The sequence below is a fragment of the Primulina tabacum genome, chromosome 16, assembly GCF_025594145.1.
Source record: "Primulina tabacum isolate GXHZ01 chromosome 16, ASM2559414v2, whole genome shotgun sequence".
Lineage (NCBI taxonomy): Eukaryota > Viridiplantae > Streptophyta > Magnoliopsida > Lamiales > Gesneriaceae > Primulina > Primulina tabacum.
The window spans coordinates 36,657,467-36,678,120 of record NC_134565.1 but is presented as its reverse complement, the minus strand read 5'-3'; the positions used below and the strand labels follow the sequence as shown (position 1 = coordinate 36,678,120).

Below are 20,654 nucleotides of genomic sequence, written 5' to 3'. Positions count from 1 at the left end.
CCTTAATGAAGAAAATTCATAATTAGGGCTGCTTGCAAGTGCCTTATCTGAAGACTGAAACTGTTCATCAATAGCCTTCAGTAATTCTTTGACATTATTATGCTGGTCGACAGAACCACGCATACCAGCAGAGATTTTGGTCTTTATGAACATTACGCAGAGTCGATTAGATCGCTCCCATTTTTCATAAAGATCAACATCATCTGGAATGCTGTTTTCAGTAATAGCAGATGGTTCGTCTTTCCATATAGCATAATCAATATCCATCTACCCCAATTGAAGAAGAATTCTTTCTTTCCATATTTTATAGTTATCGCCCTTTAGTTCGGGAATGTCACATTTCATATAAGAAAAACTCGCAGGTTGCATAACTGCACAAAATATCATATGCTTAAAATTTTGAGACAATATCATGTTTTACCAATGTAATTCATGTTTTAAAAAATCTAGTGACATAAAATTTGCCTGTGGACTAAAATTTTAATTCAATAAGATTTTTTTTTGTAACTTTATGATAAAACTATCAAAATGTATTTTCCTCAACTCCTGTGGGTAAATTAAGAAAAATATAATTTGATATTTTAAACTAATTAGTTATATAAATATAATAAAATCCCAGTGGGGTAAAATTTATTATGTTTACATAATTAATTACAATTGATGTCCATTATGTGATTCAAATCCACTTAATACACAATTTTTCATAATTAAGGATGATGTGGCTATTACTCAATTATTTAAAATTATACGGTTCACCGGACAAAATTTTGGCTTTACTTTAATACTTATATAATAATTATTTAGTAATTTAATTAACATTTTTCAAGAGTGCTCCCAGGAAATATAGGTAGTGCTAAGACCCTTTAAATACCTAACTCCTAGTCAGAGCAACATTCCTCAGGGAGACCAGTGGCTAGTCAAGGCAGTTTAAACCGATCTATGAAGAACTCCCTCAGATCATGTTTTCTTACGTCACCTTATAATTATTATTCAACTTAATTATCTACATTTATGTGAATCTTTATAAGCCAAAATTTTTCATTAAATAACTTTATATTCACATTTTTACTTAATATGAACAAATACGTTTCACATCAGTTTTTCTCTTCAATTAGAGTAGTGATAAAGCGAGGATCACATTTACGTAAAAATGTGGGCTCCTCATCAGTTTTTCTCTTTTATAAGAGTAATGATAAAGTGATGATTATTTGTTCATTTGTGAACATCTGAAATATTTTATTTTATTATATTCACATCTTACTCGATATGTTCATTTCAAATTATAAGCAACTTAATATAATTTAATATGAACATAATGTGAATATTGATGTACCAATTAATTTTTAATATTATTTGCATTTTAAATTTCAAGAATAAATGCAAACGTAATATTAAATTTGCATGTACACATCAAACACTTATCCATAATATTTGACATTATATTTAACATGCAAAAATAATTTCTAAACATGTATTAGAAATTACGTCGAACTTGAAATTATTTTAATGTGTTCAATTATTTTACCAAATGCTATATGTATATACCGAATTATACATATAACTTAATAACACATTAATTATTATTTATTTATTTATTATTATTAAAATAATAATAATAATATATAATAATAATAATAATAAAACTAAATTATTATCGTGGGTCCAACATTAATTTAAATTTTTTTATTATTGTTAAATAAAAAATATATACCGACACTTTCATATTCAATGTATCCATCAGATTACTTTACTAACATTCATTCATACGTACATGAACTGGTTTAACAAATGAATTGTAAAATTAAATGGTGTGGGTTTCGCATGCAATAATTCCACATGTAGGATAATTGAATTCAAATGCATGATTGAATCAGAATTGCATGCACTTCATCTTCAACCTTCTCCATTTTTTTTCTTCTCGGATGTTTTGCTTTCAAAAATTCTCATTTCAATTTCAAGATTCAAAGAAGAACTTCAAACTCCGATCGAAAACACAATTCTCAAGTAAGTTTCTTAATATTAATCCAAACTTTATTTTACGTAAACTTTCAGAAATTCCAAAATTTCATTTTTTACGTAAACTTTCAGAAAATCAATTTCTTAAAGTTCATGTTATCCGAAAAATGAAAACAAATTTTCAAGGCAGAGGAACGTTGCTCTGATACTAAATGTTAGAGATTTTTCTCAAAATCGTGTTTTTACGTATACATGAACATGAAAAAACAACATGCGGAAGCTTATCGAAAATTACCTTTGGCCATTGAAAATTTGTAAGTTTCTCTGATTTTCCTTCCGGTTGAAGTCTTCTAAGCACTTCACGCTCTCTGTAGATGGTGTATATTTCTTACGAGGTATGTGCTCAGGGACCTCAATCGCTCTATTTATAGGCGTTTTTCATACCATCGATGAGTGTATCGGGAGCCGAGATTCAGAAGGATAATCGTGTACGCATCTAAATTTTCTTGCCCGTCGTCAATATCAATTTGTACACGTTACTTCTTTTAATATGTGTCACGTTTTTGTTACAATTTGCATCCACATACATAGATAGCTGGACTAGTTGCATTTAATGTTTATATCTACATATAAAAGCATGAAAAATTTGGAATGAGCCTGTTTTTGTACGGTTGTCGGTAAAAAAGAAAGACACACGGCAGACATGTCTTCCTCCAACAAGGAAGAGCTCGTACTGTCAAGAGGAGAACAAGCGCTCCTCTCCACCGCTTCCTTCAACCTCTTCCTTCTTTTTTTATCTCTGTCTTCTTGTTTTTTTTTTGCTCAGTTTTTGCATTTGTTGTTTGGTCTCTCTTCATTTCTCTACCTGATTTTCGCTCGCTCCTTCATCCTGCCGGTTCAGAATTACGAATCGTTGATAGGTGCGTGCTCTTTTGTGTGTTTTTTTTTATTTTGCTATTCTCCATGTGCTTTTCCCTTTCGTAGCTACGTTAAACGTGCTGGGGAGTGTCGTTCGGCACCCCGGAATGCCTTAGTTTGCCGTTGAATTCACTGTTTTTTGCAGGGGACTCCTTTTTCTTTTTTTTTTTTTGCCCGAGCGGAGAGCCCTTGATGTTTTTTTTCTTACAGATTACGTCCGTTCTCCCCTCCATTCTGTTTGGCCTTGCTCTTCATTTTTTCTCCCTTCCTCGCAAGTATAGTAATGGTGCTGCGAAGTTTCATCCGGCCCCCGTCTGCCTTACTCTGGTGTTGCTTCTCCCGTGTCTTGTTAGAAGTTCCTCGTTTTCTCTTTGTTTGAGCGGAGGCCCCTTGGTCTTACCTTCTCAGCCTTTTGTTATTTAATTGAGCTACTGAAGAAACTAATTTTATACATCGTTGCCTAGATAATTAAATGTTTTTTGAAATTCATTTGGGCTGATATGTTTCTCACTCTCTATTACCTATTACGTGCTTGGTTTTATTTTTTGTTTGCCCTAATTTTGGGTGTGTGGATGTCCAGACTGATTTTGGTGATTTTCTAGGCCACTTGCTTTTGGCTTTATGGTGCTCTATGTTCCTTGCCCCCGAAATCTCTAGGTTAATTTGCTTTTATTTTTCCCCCTTTAGCTTTGTTTCAATATGTAATTGGTGCCCTATTTTTATTTGTTAATATATCTTGCTTAGACAACAGCTTTTGGGATTTTGCCCTGCTTTTGAAAGGGATTTGATCTAGCTGTTGGTCTAAATAAAATGGCGTTTGGTTTGCTCAAAACAATAAATCGTTTTACGTATTTTATTAACTTCTCTTTTGCACCAAGAAATTGTATAGCCTTTTTCTGTTTTGCAAGGATAAAACATCATGTTTCTCGAACAAATTGTTGTTTTAGTTGTAAAAAATGTGTTGCTGTTAAATCTAGGTAAAACCTTAGAAGCTCGGTTTTGTTGAATATTCACAATTTTCAAATGTAAACAGAGTTATCTAAACACCACCAAGTACGTCGCTTTCTTAACTTTTACTATTTTGTTTTATCTATTGAGCTTGACAGTGCTGATTTACTTCCACAAATATTGGTTTGACTTGCAATTAATAAGAAGAATCAACAGATCGAAACTATGGCGAGCTTGTCCTTGCGCACTCCATATAGGTTCGGTCTTTATTTGCAATTTTATTAGTTTACTATTTAGTTTTCTTGTATTTTTAGTATGTACTTGTTTTTTTTTTTTTTAAATTTTCATTACCGTAGTAAAATTTTAACTATTAGATTTTGTGGTGTCAAACTATAGGTTATAGCTTGTTTTTGTGTTCTTACTTTCTTTTAAAGAAGGTGACATATCCAGCTTTGCTTAGAAGTTTCGTAGCCCACGAAACCATGTAATATTAAGATTAGCATTTTGGTCTACTTGATCTAATAAAATATCAGCGATGCTGCGACAAAGAAAAGACAATGCAATAGAAACCAACAGGATTAAGAATACTCGCAAACGAAAATATGCTTGCTACATGACCTAACTTGTAAAACATTACATGGAAAAAAATTCTGGCAATTTCATTTCCCAGTAGGCACTGCATCATAACGCTGGCACAAGAGTGCACCTGCGCATTCTACAAGTAAAAAAATGGCAGAAGGTTGCGCGCGCTTGCAGGATAAAAGCTTGCAAACGCGCGCATCCCTTCCAAAAAAAACCCCGAGGCTTGCGCGTTGTTACGCGTTATATCCGTGCAGCAGCAGCACACCACAAAAAGCCACAAAATACAGTCGTAGGCACGCCATTGCGCTCTATATCCACGGACTAACACCCTTTTTTACATGTCACACACAGAACTATATGTGCACCAGCATAACCAAGGTGCGCATATGCACACTCAATGCCCCCATATTTTTACAGATGTAGCCTCGCATTAACGCATTAAAAAAGCGCAGCAGCGCACATTCTCTTCCGGAAAAAAACACACAAAAAAAGCATTTTACCTCTCGTTCTCACAAAAAATCCCCTTTTTTCATATACCCTTCTCTTCTTCCCTCCAGCAGCCGCCATTAAAATCCAATATTTCCGCTAACCCTACAGCTGAGCAAGACCCGTTCAAGGAGCCCAACCTGAAATAATTGACAATAGATATAATAAGTAGAAACAAATGGTATACTAAAAATATTAGATAAAGTTATTTATGTATTGCAACATAAAAAAGGTGAATATCTGATTTAACATGTTATTACTGACCTAGCTAATGGCTAATGTGTTATTTGGTTTCTAATTTTAGTCCATAAAAGATATATATATCCTTTGAATCACATATGCTCAGTAAATACCAAAATATGATATAGCTTTTGCAAATATATTATTACTTATGATTGTCTACGAACAATAGTTTGTCATCATTAGTAGAATTTTTTTTTTTAATAAAATCTTCTCATTTTCACCCGATGTTTATTTCTAATAAGCTAAAATAATACCATGTAATTTTCTAGATTTTTTTATTTATAATAAGTTAAATTTATACAACTGAGTACCAGTTGATACACTAGAATTTAGCTCACCTTAATATTGGATTTGTTTTCTTCAGGTACAACCCCACAAGCAGAAACGAGGAATGAAATGATCTTGTAATAGTAGAAACATAACTAAGCTTTTTGTGTTTTCTAGGTATGTGCTACCTAAATACATTACATAGAATGTATGTAAATTAGCATGCTGCTATAATGTTTAGGCTTTATTAATATTTTGATAGTAAAGATTCAATAACTTATAGCTTGTTTCTTAGCTTTACCAAATGTCAATATTCACAAAAACTAAAAATATGATACTTTTGGTTTATAAATACATAAAAAATCCTCTAGATATCTACATATTTTTTCTCACACTTCATTATCTAAACAACGTAAAAGCTTCTATTTTTGAAAAATATAAATATCAAAAGTAATTTTTAAAAATCGAATATATATCTAAACCTACTTATTATTAACCCTATAAATGTTTTTTTTAAATTAAAAATTGTTGTTTTCACACGGATGTATATAGAATACTCATTTCTTATTTCGTATTAATATATCGAGTCATATCTATTATATCTGAACACGTACAACCTAATTTCACCTAGGTTTAGCAATAACTTTTGTTTGTAATATTTATATTGATAAACATATTTTATATCTTATTTTCTATAAATGCCATTATTCAAACAATATATTTCGTTAATTGTTTCGAAAAAATGAACATTTAGATACAAACGAAAATAGCATAGATTATAAATCATGTCCATTGCCAAAATTTTAAAAATAATAACTCCCTCAAACATATATGAAATATACATGTACTATTCTTATCCAATAGCTAGACAAAAATATCACATATGTTTTAATCAAATTATAACAATAACACCATTGATAGAATGTCCCAGATAAATAAAATAGAGTACATTACTTCTTATTCAAACCAATTTCTAGCTTTTGATTCCTAATACGCAAAAATATCAAAAAATAAAAAACTTTTAACTATTATTAGCCGTCTTTCACCTAAAAAACAAAACAAGGAAAAAATTTAACATTACTCTTCATATTTAACTGATAATTCCATGTTCATTCTTATTATTTAGACGCATTCAGCCCGGTCAATTTCACTACTTTTTAAGCAAGCTTAAATAAAAATTTTAAACACTCCAACATGCATACACAATTTTAACCAAAGTAAAGAATATTTTTTTAAACATTTTTGAATATATACATTCTTACATTTAATATATCATTTTACACCGATATATATTTTGTATACATAAACTTAACTCCTACGCTTTTTCATATCTATTATACTATTGTTTTTGCTCCTCATATTTAACATCTATAACTTTTCTTACACAAATAAATCAAACTTATTTAGTGTTTTAAAAACTCACAGTATATATTGTTTCTTATATTATTTTACCAAAAAAAATACAACTGTTTTAGTTCAGTTTATATCTATTTAATTGTCATCCATTTAAAAAAAAGCTCATACAATTAAATATATACATGTATGAATAAATATTTATCGCCTTTAAATTATAAACAAAATTTACCATTTACTGTATACAAAATTGGATAAACACCTAACAAAATTTATCATTTATCACGTACACTTGGGTAAACACCTCAAAAATTGGAGGTGCCTATACCGTGTATATATATAATATATATATATACAACCCTTCTACAATTTAAATATAATGAACAAATAAATATATCAGATTTAAATAATGAATTTTATTTATATTTAAAGTTTAAACAACATTAAATTTCTCTCTAGCTTTATTAGACTATAATCTATTTATCAAAAACTAGATTCAAATATTTATTTTTAATGAATTTAAATCATTTTATGCATTGTTAATTTGAATAATATAATCTAAACAATAAAAGAAACATCACACTTACTCAACCAATTTGTTAATAATTTCAAATGTCAACAATAATTTTATTTAGTATATAAGTTAACAATGCTGTGGAAAAAAATCCACATTTGGGACTTTTAAGTATCAGAAAATAAACAGGATTTTCAAGATCATAAACGTAAGAATTCAGAATATAAGTAATTTATGGTCGTTAAGTTTTTCCTAAACTTTTTATATGTTAGTGAGCAATTGAAACTTGGATTACATGATCACCAAGAATTACCAATCATCCAATCCAATGCAATCATATTATCATTTGATGCGACGATATATATCCTTTCAGAACATGGATAGACCCAACCTCAGTTCCTAGGAGCCATGGAAGGTTACATTAATCCAGATGTTTCATCATTTATCTCATCATACACGCTTTCCTAGGAAACATTGGGTCCAAGTAAGATTCAGAATCAGTTTCAATCGCTTTTGCTGTTGTATCATACAGATTATCCTCTGAGACATGATTAACAGAGTTGTGAGAGTAAACTATTTACATGGACTTATATGTGAATAATTATGTGTTGTGGGTTGTCTATTAAGTTAAGCCCAAAATAAAATGATCAATTAATGTTTCGAGTTATTGGGCTTTAATGTATCTAATGGGTTGTGGGCCTTTAATGTGTAGAGACATAAGTGTAATTTCTGTTTTTATGATGAGCTAAAACAAAAATATCAGAAGATATTGATAAACATTATCTATAAATATGGGTCATGGTCCCAAGATCTCGCGTTATCACTTTCACTATTCTCTCCCCCATTAAGAAAATAGTTCTGAAGAGAAACTAAAAGATTCTCTCAAGGAAAAGAGCGCGTAGATCTGGAAGATCAAGACACGTTCTAAAGAATTCAGGATTATGACTTCAGGTACGCTTCCAATTAAGTTTTCAGTCAAATTCTTAATAATTTAACGTGATGCATTCTACGGTTTATGGGTTTTCCCCAACAAGTGGTATCAGAGCTATTCATGTTTGAATCATTGAGATTTGTTTAAAGTTTGGCATATTATTTGGATCCAGATCTGGAAAAGAAAATTTTGTTTAAAACTTTTCTGTTATGGTTTTAGATCTAAAAAACTTTTTGATATGGCTCAAGATCTGGAAAATATATTGATATGTTTTCAGATCTGAAAATATTTTGATATGGTTTCAGATCTGAAAATTATTTTGGTTTAGATCTGAAAATTTTTTGATATGGTTTCAGATCTGAAAAATATTTTGGTTGAAAAACAAATCTTTTAAAGTTTCAGTTTTGATAAAAAGATTTGGTTGAAAATTTTAAGGATTTGGTATAAAATTTCTATTTTCCTTCTAGTTTTGTTCAACAAAATATTTTAGAGAAAAATCGAAAATTTGGATTAAATTTTTTTTAAAAAAAAAATTGGGTACGGTTTCGAGTCGGCCCGTACAGATTCGGGTCGACCCGTACAGATTCGGGCCGACCCGTACAGATTCGGGCCGGGTCGTATGGACCCGGGTCCGTCCGTACGGATTCGGAACCAAGTCGACCCGACCCGTACGGAATTTCCGAAAATTTAAATTTTTTTTTCCTGATTCAAGATTATTCGGTTAAGGTTAAATTTTCATTAATTCAAATAATGATAAGGTTATATGTATTTTTAAAATTGATTATTTGAAATAAAATGTCGCCAAAGTGACCTCTTTTATGGAAATTAATTTTATTTTGAAATACAAAAGGATTTTGGGTATATGTGATTTATATGAATATTGATCGGCCCAAAAGAAGGTTAATATTTAATATAATTACATATGCACTTGTGGTGGTAAAAACGTGATAGTTGTTCGGTTTTTTCATGTGAATAATAAATCGGCCCAAAGGAAGGTTGTTATTTGACATGATAATTTCTATCAGTGTTTGACTGCTGCGCCAGGATATCACTTACAAGTTAATCTTTTGTCCAAAGATGAAACATTAATGGAGTGCTCGATATTCTGTTTATGGGGGTTTACATTATTTGAATTTATTGATTATTTTATTTGGATATTTGGTTGAGCATGTATATTTGGTTTTTTTGTTCTCTGTTCAGATTTGACTCATGCAAATATTCATTCCAATATAAATTCTATTCATATGTTAAATGACTCGAATTTTAAATCGTGGCAAGAGAATTTATTGATAGTTCTCGGAGTCATGGATTTGGACCTTGCGATAAGGGTTGACTCTCCTCCCGCCATACGGATAAGAGTACCTCTGATGAAAAGAGGGAGTTTGAAAGGTGAGAGAGATTGAATCGCATGTGTATGATGATCATGAAGAGGGCCATTCCAGAAACATTCAGGGGCACAATGTCTAGCGACATTGCTACGGCCAAGGCTTTCCTTCAAGACCTCGAAAAGAGGTTTGCTAAAAGTGAAAAGTCTGAAATTGGTACACTTTTGGCAAATCTCATTTCAATGAGGTACAGAGGTAATGGCAACATTAGGGAGTACATTATGGAAATGTCTCATCTTGCTTCAAGGTTAAAAGCACTGAAGCTTGACCTCTCTGAGGACTTGCTAGTACATCTGGTCTTGATATCTCTTCCTCCTCAGTTTAACCAGTTCAAGGTGAGCTATAATTGTCAGAAAGAGACTTGGTCTCTGAATGAGCTCATCTCGCACTGTGTCCAGGAAGAGGAAAGGTTGAAGCAAGACAAGACAGAAAGTGCTCGTTATGCCTCTACCTCGAAGGTTAAGGAAAGAAAAGGAAGGATAAAGAAGCTGCGGATACACAGCCTCCGAAGAAACAACAGAAGAATCCTAGTGATTCTCAAAGTTCTGGTTGTTTTTTCTGTGGCAATGATGAGCATATGAAGAAGCAGTGCAGTAATTATCACGCTTGGCGTGCTAAGAAAGGTATGCTTCTGAATATGGTTTGTTCTGAGGTTAATTTAACTTCATTGCCTAGACACACGTGGTGGATAGATTCTGGTGCAACAACTCACATCAGTGTGTCTATGCAGGGTTGTCTGGATTGCCGAAAACCAAGTGATGCTGAAAGATTCATCTATATTGGTGACGGCAACAAAGTTGAAGTTGAGGCAATAGGAAAATTTAGATTATTGTTAAAGACTGGAATATATTTGGATTTTTATGAAACATTTGTTGTGCCGTCTTTTAGACGGAATTTGATTTCCATTTCTGCATTGGACAAATTTGGTTATTCTTGTTCTTTTGGAAATGGAATATTCAGTTTGTTTCTCGATTCAAAATTGGTTGGTTCTGGTTCTTTATCAGGATACGATAATCTTTATTCTTTGGATGTTATTGCTTTATTTAATGAATCCCTGCAAACAAGTAGAGGCACTAAAAGAAAATTAACCAGTGAAAATTCAGCTGCGTTATGGCACAAAAGATTGGGTCATATATCTGAAAAGAGAATAAGGAGACTCGTGTCAGACGAAATTCTCGAACCTTTAGATTACACAGATTTTAATAATTGTGTTAATTGTATAAAGGGAAAACAAACCAACAAAAGGAGATTTGAAGCCAACAGGTGTTCAGGCGTCTTAGAACTTATACATACTGATATTTGTGGACCATTTCCTTCGGCTTCTTGGAATGGTCAACAGTATTTTATAACGTCCACAGACGATTTTTCAAGATATGACTTCATTTATCTCATTTATGAAAAGGTACAGTCATTGGATGTGTTCAAAAACTATAAAGCTGAAGTTGAAAATCAACTTGGCTTAAAGATTAAAAGCGTTAGATCTGATCGTAATGGTGAATACTATGGTAGATATGACGGTTCAGGTGAACAACGTCCAGGACCTTTTGCTAGATTCCTGGAGAAATGCGGTATCGTCCCACAATACACTATGCCAGGTTCGTCCACTATGAATGGTGTTGCTGAAAGACGAAACAGAACGCTTAAGGACATGGTGAGGAGTATGATCAGTCATTCTACCTTACCAGAATCACTCTGGGGAGAAGCACTAAAGACTGCAGCATATATCCTTAACAGGGTTCCAACTAAGGCAGCGACCAAAACCCCTTATGAACTTTGAACGAGTAAAAAGCCCAGTCTTAAGCATCTGCACGTTTGGGGATGTCCAGCTGAGGCAAGGCCTTACAAGCCTAATGAAAAGAAACTGGACTCAAGGACGGTTAGTTGTTATTTTATTGGATACTCTGAAAGATCCGGGGGGTACAAGTTTTATGATCCCACAAGTAAGTTGATTTTTGAGTCAGGAAATGCCCGGTTCTTTGAGGATGTTGAGTTTGCGGGGGGAGATAAAGTAAGGGATATTTTCTTTGAAGATGAATATGTAAATATTCCCACAGGTGTCTTGGACATTGATCAGGATCATAATCCTCAATTTAACCAAGACACAATACAGGAAGACAATATTAGAGATTCTCCCATTCCAGATGAACAAACTCAAGTACCTCCAGAACTATGTCATTAAAGAGATCCACTAGAGAGCGGAGAAATGCAATGCCAGATGATTACATTGTATTTCTTCAAGAACATGAGGCAGACATTGGATTGATGGAGGATGATCCTATTAACTTCCGTCAAGCCATGAAAAGTTTTAACTCTCAAAAGTGGAATGGTGCCATGAATGAGGAGATAAAGTCCATGAAGGACAATGACGTATGAGATCTTGTCCCATTGCCTAAAGGTACGAAGTCCATTGGTTGCAAATGGATATTTAAAACCAAGAGGGATTCGAAAGGCAATGTGGAAAGATATAAGGCTCGTCTTGTCGCTAAAGGCTTTACACAGAAAGAAGGCATTGATTATAAAGAGATTTTCTCTCCGGTTTCTTCGAAAGACTCTTTAAGGATTATAATGGCTTTGATTGAGCATTTCGATCTTGAGCTTTATCAGATGGATGTAAAGACTGTGTTTCTAAATGGTGACATTGATGAAACGATTTATATGGTGCAGCCAGAAAATTTTGTGTCCAAAAACACAAATAATATGGTTTGCAAATTAAAGAAATCCATCTATGAGCTCTAGCAGACATCTCGACAATGGTATTTCAAATTTCATCAAGTGATCATCTCGTTTGGTTTTGAGATGAATTTGGTCGATGATTGTGTGTACCATAAGTTCAGTGGGAGTAAGCATATTTTTCTGGTTTTATATGTCGATGACATTCTACTCGCTAGAAACGATATAGAGTTGTTGCATGAAACCAAGAGATTTCTGGCTAAGAATTTTGAGACGAAAGATCTTGGTGATGCATCTTTTGTACTGGGTATTCAGATACATCGGGATCGTTCTCGGGGTATTATTGGATTATCTTAGAAAAGCTATATCGAGAAAGTCCTCAAGTGATACGGGATGCAAGATTGTAAACCAACATATACCCCTGTGGCTAAGGGAGACAAATTTAGTCTCAAACAATGTCCAAAGAATGATTTTGAGGAAAAAAAAATGCAGAAGGTTCCCTATGCATCTGCAGTGGGGAGTCTGATGTATGCTCAAGTTTGTACACGTCCAGATATTGCGTACGTGACAGGAATGTTGGGACGATATTTAAGTAATACAGGAGTGGAACATTGGAAAGCAGTCAAAAGGGTTTTACGGGACCTACGGACAACAAAAGATTACATGCTCATATATCGGAGGTTGGATCAGCTTGAGATAATTGGGTATACTGACTCCGATTTTGCTGGATGCCAAGATAGTATGAAATCTACGTCGGGCTACATCTATCTCCTTGCTGGAGGTGACATTTCCTGGAAGAGTGCTAAACAGTCACTTATAGCCTCTTCCACCATGGCAGCTGAGTTTGTAGCGTGTTATGAGGCATTCAATCATGGAATATGGCTGCAAAATTTTGTCACAGGACTGCGCATTGTTGATGGCATTGAAAGACCACTAAGATTACATTGTGACAATAAATCAGCAGTTATGTATTCCAATAACAACAGGAGCTCGACGAAGTCAAAACACATTGACATCAAGTTTCTGGTTGTTAAAGAAAGAATTCAGAGTGGAAAGTTGTCTATTGAGCATATCGGTACAAACTCCATGGTTGCGGATCCGCTTACTAAGGGACTACCACCCAAACAGTTTCATGAGCACACTGCTAGTATGGGTGTTATGTCAATTGAGGAAATTCAGTTTTAATGGGAGTTTGTTATTTTAAATGCTTTTCAGTTTAGACATTTTCAGTTACAGTTGCAGAAATAAATTTCAAGTTAAGTCACACTCTGATTATGATTTAAAGTTTGATCTCAATAAGGTTAAAGGGAAGATCAGTTGGAAATTGGCATGTTACGGTCACATTGGGCTTTAATGTATCTAATGGGTTGTGGGCCTTTAATGGGTAGAGACATAAATGTAATTTCTGTTTTTATGATGGGCTAAAACAGAAATATCAGAAAATATTGATAAACATTATCTATAAATATGGGTCATGGTCCCCAGATATCGCGTTATCACTTTCACTATTCTCTCCCCCATTAAGAAAATAGTTCTAAAGAGAAACTAAAGAGATTCTCTCAAGGAAAGAGTGCGTAGATCTGGAAGATCAAGACACGTTCTAAAGAATTCAAGATTATGGCTTCAGGTACGCTTCCGCTTAAGTTTTCAGTCAAATTCTTAATGATTTAACGTGATGGATTCTACGGTTTATGGGTTTTCCCCAACATAAACAGGCTCGGAATTTGACTGTCGGGTAGGGAGATCGTCTTGGGAAGTTTGATTTTTGGCCTGCTGAGATGTGAACCTTGGGCCTTCTTGTATTTCACGCCTCTTCACTCTGCTGCTAGACTCCAAATTATTCGAGTTCCTCTCTAGCATCGATGGCCCAATTGGTTCAGGCTCGTCCAGAATGAATCCCCTGTTACTGGCACTGTCAATGTTCTTCTTCCCTCGCTGAACTGAGTGTTTCCTTATAAGCTTGAGAAGAGAATCAACAGTTCCATTTTCTTTGCCTTTTCCCTGATCAGGATCCTCCACTTTCTTTTCTTCCTCCATTGATGTTCTTTCAAGAAGCTTAGCCTGCACCTTTCGGAATAGTTCAAGAATTTCCTTTTCTCTAGGACCAGGAGCTGAAGTTGCCTGAAATTTTTGACTTCCCGATGCGGAAAGCAAGGATCCATTTTCGAAGAGTATGTTTCTGATTCTTCAAGATATTCAAAACCATCCTTTTCTGCACCGTGCCTCTTTACGTTGTGGGAGTAGCCTGTTTTGCCTCGAGTAATCCGAGTTCATCCTATAGTTGCTCGGACTTGCATTACACAGAAAAGCCGTTCGCCTAGAAGCATGTCTCAAAGATAGAAGTTTCACATCAGAAACGAGCTTGATGCCACCGTGAGAAGAGTTAGACGATGTTTTTCCGGTAACACATGAGCAACGAAGACATCTGCTATCAGGTGCAGTGGCACGCATCCTGCAAGGAGAATTAAGAACGCCATTACAAACAAATCACGCAGAGATGCCCGGATAAACATCAGGTATAGACTATAGATAATCACATATATTTAGTAATACGTACAGGAGCAACCATATTTTGGTGGCAAAATTATATCTTTCTACCAGGAGGATTCAGGAACTCGGGAACGGGGCGAGGTAGGACAACAATCTAGCTTAACTGATTCATGTAATCAAAACTTCAGAATTCATTGTGATGGGTTTGGCCCATTTCTACCTACAAACTCAATCAACGGCTTCAAGAAAATCAAAATCACATTGCCGACCAGGGAAAATTTATCAAGGGGTCGAAGTTTAAAACATTCCTCCGACATTACCATATTACTGATTTTATTGGTGTAAATTATTAATATAACAGACAATATGTTGCGTTGGGTTTCTCCATCAGTTATAGCCGAATAATACAGTTGGCCAACTATCAAAAAATCGATCATGGCTAATCATGCAATCCTGGATAACCTAAAGCTATAAAACAAAATGAACTATGTATTAAAAAATAAGATTAGTTAATTATTAATATTAATAAAAAAATCTATTCTAAATGTCAAGAGCATCTCCAACCCATCTCTATTTTGGAGAAAATCTCCAAAATAGAGTATGGGTTGGTGCTCCAACCCAACTCCAAATGCAATCTCCAAATTGGAGATTGCAACAGTCATCCTCCATTTTTGGAGGATCACTATTCATATAGAGATTCCACCAAATTACTGAAATGCCATCATAACAATTGCAAAATAGTCCTTTTGTATTTTATGTATTTGTTTTGCTCCATTTTATATTATTATATTTTAAATTATTTAATTAATTAATTTTAATGTTAAATAATTTTTATACTTAGTTAATTTATTTTAATTGTTTTATTATTTTCATGAATTAATTATAAGTATATTGTTTATAATAATCATGAAATGGAAATAATAAACAAGATAATGATCACAAAAATTAATAACATAATTTATTAGAAACACTTATTGTCTATTTAATTTATTTAACTTGATAAACATGCGATTTTTTTAGATGACAAACAATAGACAATACTAAATGACATCACAAATAATTAAAAGACATCACTAACAATTTAAAAAACACAAACAACAATAAAGTTAAATGTGATTTTTTATTGTATTATGTTTATCGAATTAATTGAGTTCGGTTATATAATACATAATGTAATTATATAATTATATGTGTCTGTTTTTGAAAATGAAAAAAAAAAAGAAATGAAGTATTTTGTAATATTTTTAGAGGATATGGGTTGGAGAAGGTTTTTAAAATAGATCCCTGATCTCTATTTTAGAGGAAAAATAGAGGATATGGGTTGGAGATGCACCTAAGAAGATGCCACGTGTCCATATCTAACAGTTCCCACCAACCCTAACAAAAACAGCGAAGAGCCAGCAACGTTACCAGAACAAATTCTTGAATATTTCTTCCGACAGAAGAATCCATGGAGAAACTCGACTTATCGAAACTGAAGTTAGCATCTTCCTCCCTAGGAGAGCGGTTGAAGACGAGCGGCGCCCAGATGGGTCGCACAATCAGCTCAAAAATGAAGGAAATCCTCCAGACCCCAACCCCGGAATCCAAGATCGTCGACGAGGCCACCGCTGAATCCATGGAGGAGCCCAACTGGGGCCTAAACCTCCGTATCTGCGCCATGATCTCCCGTGATGAGTACGACGGCGCGGAGATCGTCAGGGCTGTAAAGAAGAAGCTGGTACCGGGAAAGAATCCGGCGAGCCAGATACTGAGCCTTGATTTACTGGAGACATGTACTTCCAATTGCGAGAAGGTGTTCTCCGAGGTGGCGTCGGAGAAGGTGTTGGAGGATATGGTGAAGTTGATCGAGGACCATAGGACGGAGCATGGGTGCAGGGTGAGGGCGATGCAGCTGATACGGGCTTGGGGAGAGTCCGAGGATCTCATGTACTTGCCTGTTTTTCATCAGACTTACATGGTACAGTGACAGTTTCGTTTATGTTTTGTGGTTTCTCTAATATTATTTCATTTGTTGGTATTCTCGAATTGTGTTTGCTTAGCATTGTTCATGTTGGAAACCGAGACAGGATTGAATGATTTAGGTGGGCTCGAATTTAGTTGAGTAGGCGATTTCATGGGTATTTGGGGGCAAATTTAACATTTTTTTTTATAATTACAGGCGGGCAAATTAGAAAATACCTTTCTAAGAATATCATTTATGGAGTATTGGGCAATTCCTTACTCTTTCGAGAAATCAGGGATGATGGACATGAAATTGGTGTATATTTTATATGCAAACCTGGCAATTTTCAATTGTTCTCTCTGAATGATTCTTGAATGTTTAAATCCAATTGTAGCCTATGATTCCAGATTCCCAGATGACTTTTGGTCAGACACTCTTATTTAATGAATCATCTTCAAGAATTTTGAAGAGTGTGGTGTTGCATAAGTTTTTCGTTTCCCGATATCTAATTTTGACTTATTTTTTGTAGTATTTGAAGTCGAGGGTGATTCCTCCAACTGCACATGGAGAAAGTTTACCTTCTAATCAACTCACCCTGGAATCTTATCTTGATCCGCAGCCACTAATACCTCATGAAAGATACCCTGTTTCCCCCACTGCCTTAGAAAATGAAGAAGATGCCACTTTCATGCATTATGGCTTCCAGACCATCGAAGAGAATAAAGAGTTTCTTGTTGTGACTCGAAATAGTCTTGATATTCTGTCCAGCATATTGAATTCTGAAACTGGACCAAAGCCAATCAAGGTTACTATTTTTGCATTTTTCCTTGTCTCTTATGCAGTTATTATGATTTTCTCGCATATTTTACAGAAGTGTCACAGCTATCACAATGTATTGATCGTGATGAATTTTCTTGTCTGGGACAGTGTGAATGAGGGTACTAGTAATTAAAAGACAATTTTTTTTACCGTGTCAATGTTTTTGTGAGGTTTCTCTGAAATGTTGTTCTTCTTTACTAGTACATAAAATTTGGTAGTTTTAGATGCTCTCTGATTACCCCTCAGCCTGATTATCAATTGTCTTATTAATTTTTCTTAGCTTTCAATAACTCTCAAACCAAAGCACCTTCTCATTCACACTTGTGTTGATTAGTGACATTTTGTTTTGAAAGTTTCTTTTAATGGTGTAAGAAACTTAATGAATAAGACAAAGCTTTTGTTGATTACATATTTTTGTTGATTACATATCCGATGCAGAGGTATCAGCTACAGATGCATACTAAGGTTCTGAGAAATCGTAGAGTGTAGGTGTGTTAGGTGACGCACTCATATTAAAGCGAGACACCTTATGGTTGAATCTAAATATCATAAGAAAATTTTATCGCCTATAATCAAATATGTAATTAGCAAACTATTAATAGATAAATTAAAGAACTCTGTAAACAGAAGGAAACAACTGTTGGTTTATGTTTCACATTGAGTTTATTATCTTCATATTTAAGGCGCCTTGAGAAGTGCATTTAGCCATCAAAGTACACGAAGATCAGAACTTCACATTTAAGGCATCTGTTTCATCGAAATTAACAAAATTCTCAAGGAGCATTTTGGACTTTTTTTGCAGGATGAGCTAACAGTGAGCATGCTAGAGAAGTGCAAGCAATCTCTACCTGTTGTACAGAGAATAATTGAAACCACATCTGATGATGAGGTCATGCTTTTCGATGCTCTTAATCTCCTCGAGGAACTTCAACTGGTCATATCCAGATACAATGAAATGACAGCTGCCTTCGAATCAGGACATCAACTGAATCAAGGGGAAGAAGAACCAGCTCGTGACTACATCTCAAATGAAACTACTGTACCAATTCAAAGAGAAAGTGACGGCAAAAGTGAAACTCCGGTTAATATATCGACAAATAGCGCGAAATCAGGAAAACCAAGTTGCCCAGAAGAGAGTGTTGATAAGATGGGATAAGCATGAGAACTTACTTCCTATCTGACAGATCTGTGTTCTTTTCTGCGGCTTCGAACTCAGTTTAGCTTTAGGATGAATAAGTTTCTTTTTCAATAGCCTGTTGCGTGCGATGTAGTTTTGTAGTAACCAGTCAGTATGTAATTAGTTAACTGGTCTACCCGCTTTGGGATGTTTGATGACTGTTTATGGTTTAGTCTCAACATGGTGCAAATAAATTGTTCGAAATTTTATTTCGAAATAAATGAAAATGCTGTCTTGCTCATCTTATGTGCCTAGACCAAACTCTGGTGTTAGGGTCAGTGTTGCCACGATCCTTGGTTAAGGTCGGGGATGGACCGAGCACTTTGGAACAGGACAAGAAATTAGGTTTGAATGAATCACTTGATGCATTTTGCCGGCAACTTGTTTTTCATGTGAGTTTGGTGTACTCAAATTTGATCAAAAGCTTGTTTTGGAAATGAAAAGTAGATAATCACTTTGTTTTAGAGGTTGTTAGTATTCTCTGACATGATCGGAAATATGTAGTTGATTACTTATAAATTAATTACGGATGAACATCTGTGGTTGGAAGCATATGTAACATACTTCACTTTATAATCAATTTTTGTCTCATAACTTTTAAACTGCATCTCTTAATACGAGGTTTTAATTTGATAAGAAAACAATACTTGCATTTAAGATTTGAATGAATTTTTGTGAGTTTTTTTTTTATATAATCAAATTAAGCTGGAAAAACTCTGAACATTCATTTAGTTCGTTTGATTTAGAAATTTGGATGCTCCAAACAATATCTTTTTTATTTAAAGAAAAAGAATTGATCAATTCTTGTCTCAATTATTTTCCTATAAAATCATATCTCAACCTCTTTAAATTATTGATCCAAAAGTAAAGTAGATTTTTCGATTACCCATGCAAGATACACATATAAATATTGTAGTTATGAAAAAGATCCATTTAAAAAATAATAATAATATTGTATTTACTTAATTACCGAAGAGATGTAGCATTTTACACGAGGCAGCTCAAAAGTCAATACACTCAAATGACTTTACTCTTCATTACGGAATATTTCACCCTACATGCGGGGCAGTGTCCCATGTGTAGATCCAGGGTCAAGATTTAAGCACAAGTATATGAGGTCCACTATTTTTTTTTAAAATCACAAATGTGGCTAAATCTGGACCATCTAAGTCCTGTGGGGCACTGCCCCACAGGTAGGATCGAACGAACCGTTAATTACCCCATTCCCAACCTCTTTAAATTATAGATCCGAAGCAAAGTAACCTTTTCATTTTTCAATTCAGCTACCTTCAAAGTCAACCATTATATTTTTAGTATTAGTGTAATTATTCATTCAAATAATAATGTTTCTGTTGAAAAATATATTTAAAATGTGTGTATTGAATATTTGAATGTTGAATATTTGAATGTTGAAAATAAGAATTATAAATATTGAAAATTAGTGTGTGATGATGTAGGTAATGATGTATTTTATTTTTGGATTATTTGTAAAGATTTCCTATAAATAGATCTCTCATTTGTGAAGAAAATCACAATTGAGTAGAGAGAAAAATATTATAAACTGTGTAGTTTGGTAAATTTTGAGGATTTGAGATTTTTACTTTTTACCATAAATTTTACTTTTCACAACACGTTATCAGCACGAAGCTCTAAAAGTACTCCATCCTTTTCCAAGCTCCAAACAGAAGAAAAAGGTAACAAAAGTAATAATATTTATTTTACTGTTATTTATTTATTGTGTATATATTTAATATATAATATAATGTTATTATTAACAATAAAAATAAATTTTTCAAAAACTTGTTATAAATCCTGGGAGGATGTTAAGACGACATCCCACACTCCCGGTAAGGGATACGACAAGTAGAAAAGCCTATAAGATTTTTAAATAAAATATCTTATGACACATCATTATAATAATATGATATGATATACATAATTATTTAAATATGTCTAATATTATATACACC

The 20,654-nt window shown here is 33.8% G+C and overlaps 2 protein-coding genes and 1 long non-coding RNA gene across 3 annotated transcripts; 2 read left to right on the top strand and 1 right to left on the bottom strand.

The window, feature by feature from the left end:
• The first annotated feature begins 2,632 nt into the window (after positions 1-2,632).
• LOC142529229 (uncharacterized) lies at positions 2,633-5,680 on the top strand. Its single transcript, XR_012815857.1, has 2 exons — positions 2,633-4,079; positions 5,498-5,680. It is a non-coding gene; the product is annotated as an uncharacterized LOC142529229 (long non-coding RNA).
• Positions 5,681-13,904: 8,224 nt separating this feature from the next.
• On the bottom strand, positions 13,905-15,228 carry LOC142528569 (rho-N domain-containing protein 1, chloroplastic). Its single transcript, XM_075633606.1, is given in 5 exon segments — positions 13,905-14,021; positions 14,024-14,418; positions 14,421-14,500; positions 14,502-14,705; positions 14,852-15,228. Coding segments are annotated over 4 exon segments (795 nt in total). The 5' UTR covers position 14,705; positions 14,852-15,228.
• A 911-nt stretch (positions 15,229-16,139) lies between these two features.
• LOC142528999 (TOM1-like protein 2) lies at positions 16,140-18,925 on the top strand. The gene is made up of 3 exons (XM_075634340.1): positions 16,140-16,703; positions 17,218-17,493; positions 18,310-18,925. Exons 1-3 carry the CDS (start codon positions 16,194-16,196, stop codon positions 18,661-18,663), a joined length of 1,140 nt encoding a protein of 379 aa, XP_075490455.1. The 5' UTR covers positions 16,140-16,193; the 3' UTR covers positions 18,664-18,925.
• Positions 18,926-20,654: the final 1,729 nt, after the last annotated feature.

Coding starts and splice junctions, on each gene's coding strand:
- LOC142528999 (XM_075634340.1), top strand. CDS start 16,194: ATGGAGAAACTCGACTTATCGAAACTGAAGTTAGCATCTTCCTCCCTA. Junction 16,704..17,217: donor TTTTTCATCAGACTTACATG/GTACAGTGACAG, acceptor TATTTTTTGTAG/TATTTGAAGTCGAGGGTGAT. Junction 17,494..18,309: donor CTGGACCAAAGCCAATCAAG/GTTACTATTTTT, acceptor CTTTTTTTGCAG/GATGAGCTAACAGTGAGCAT.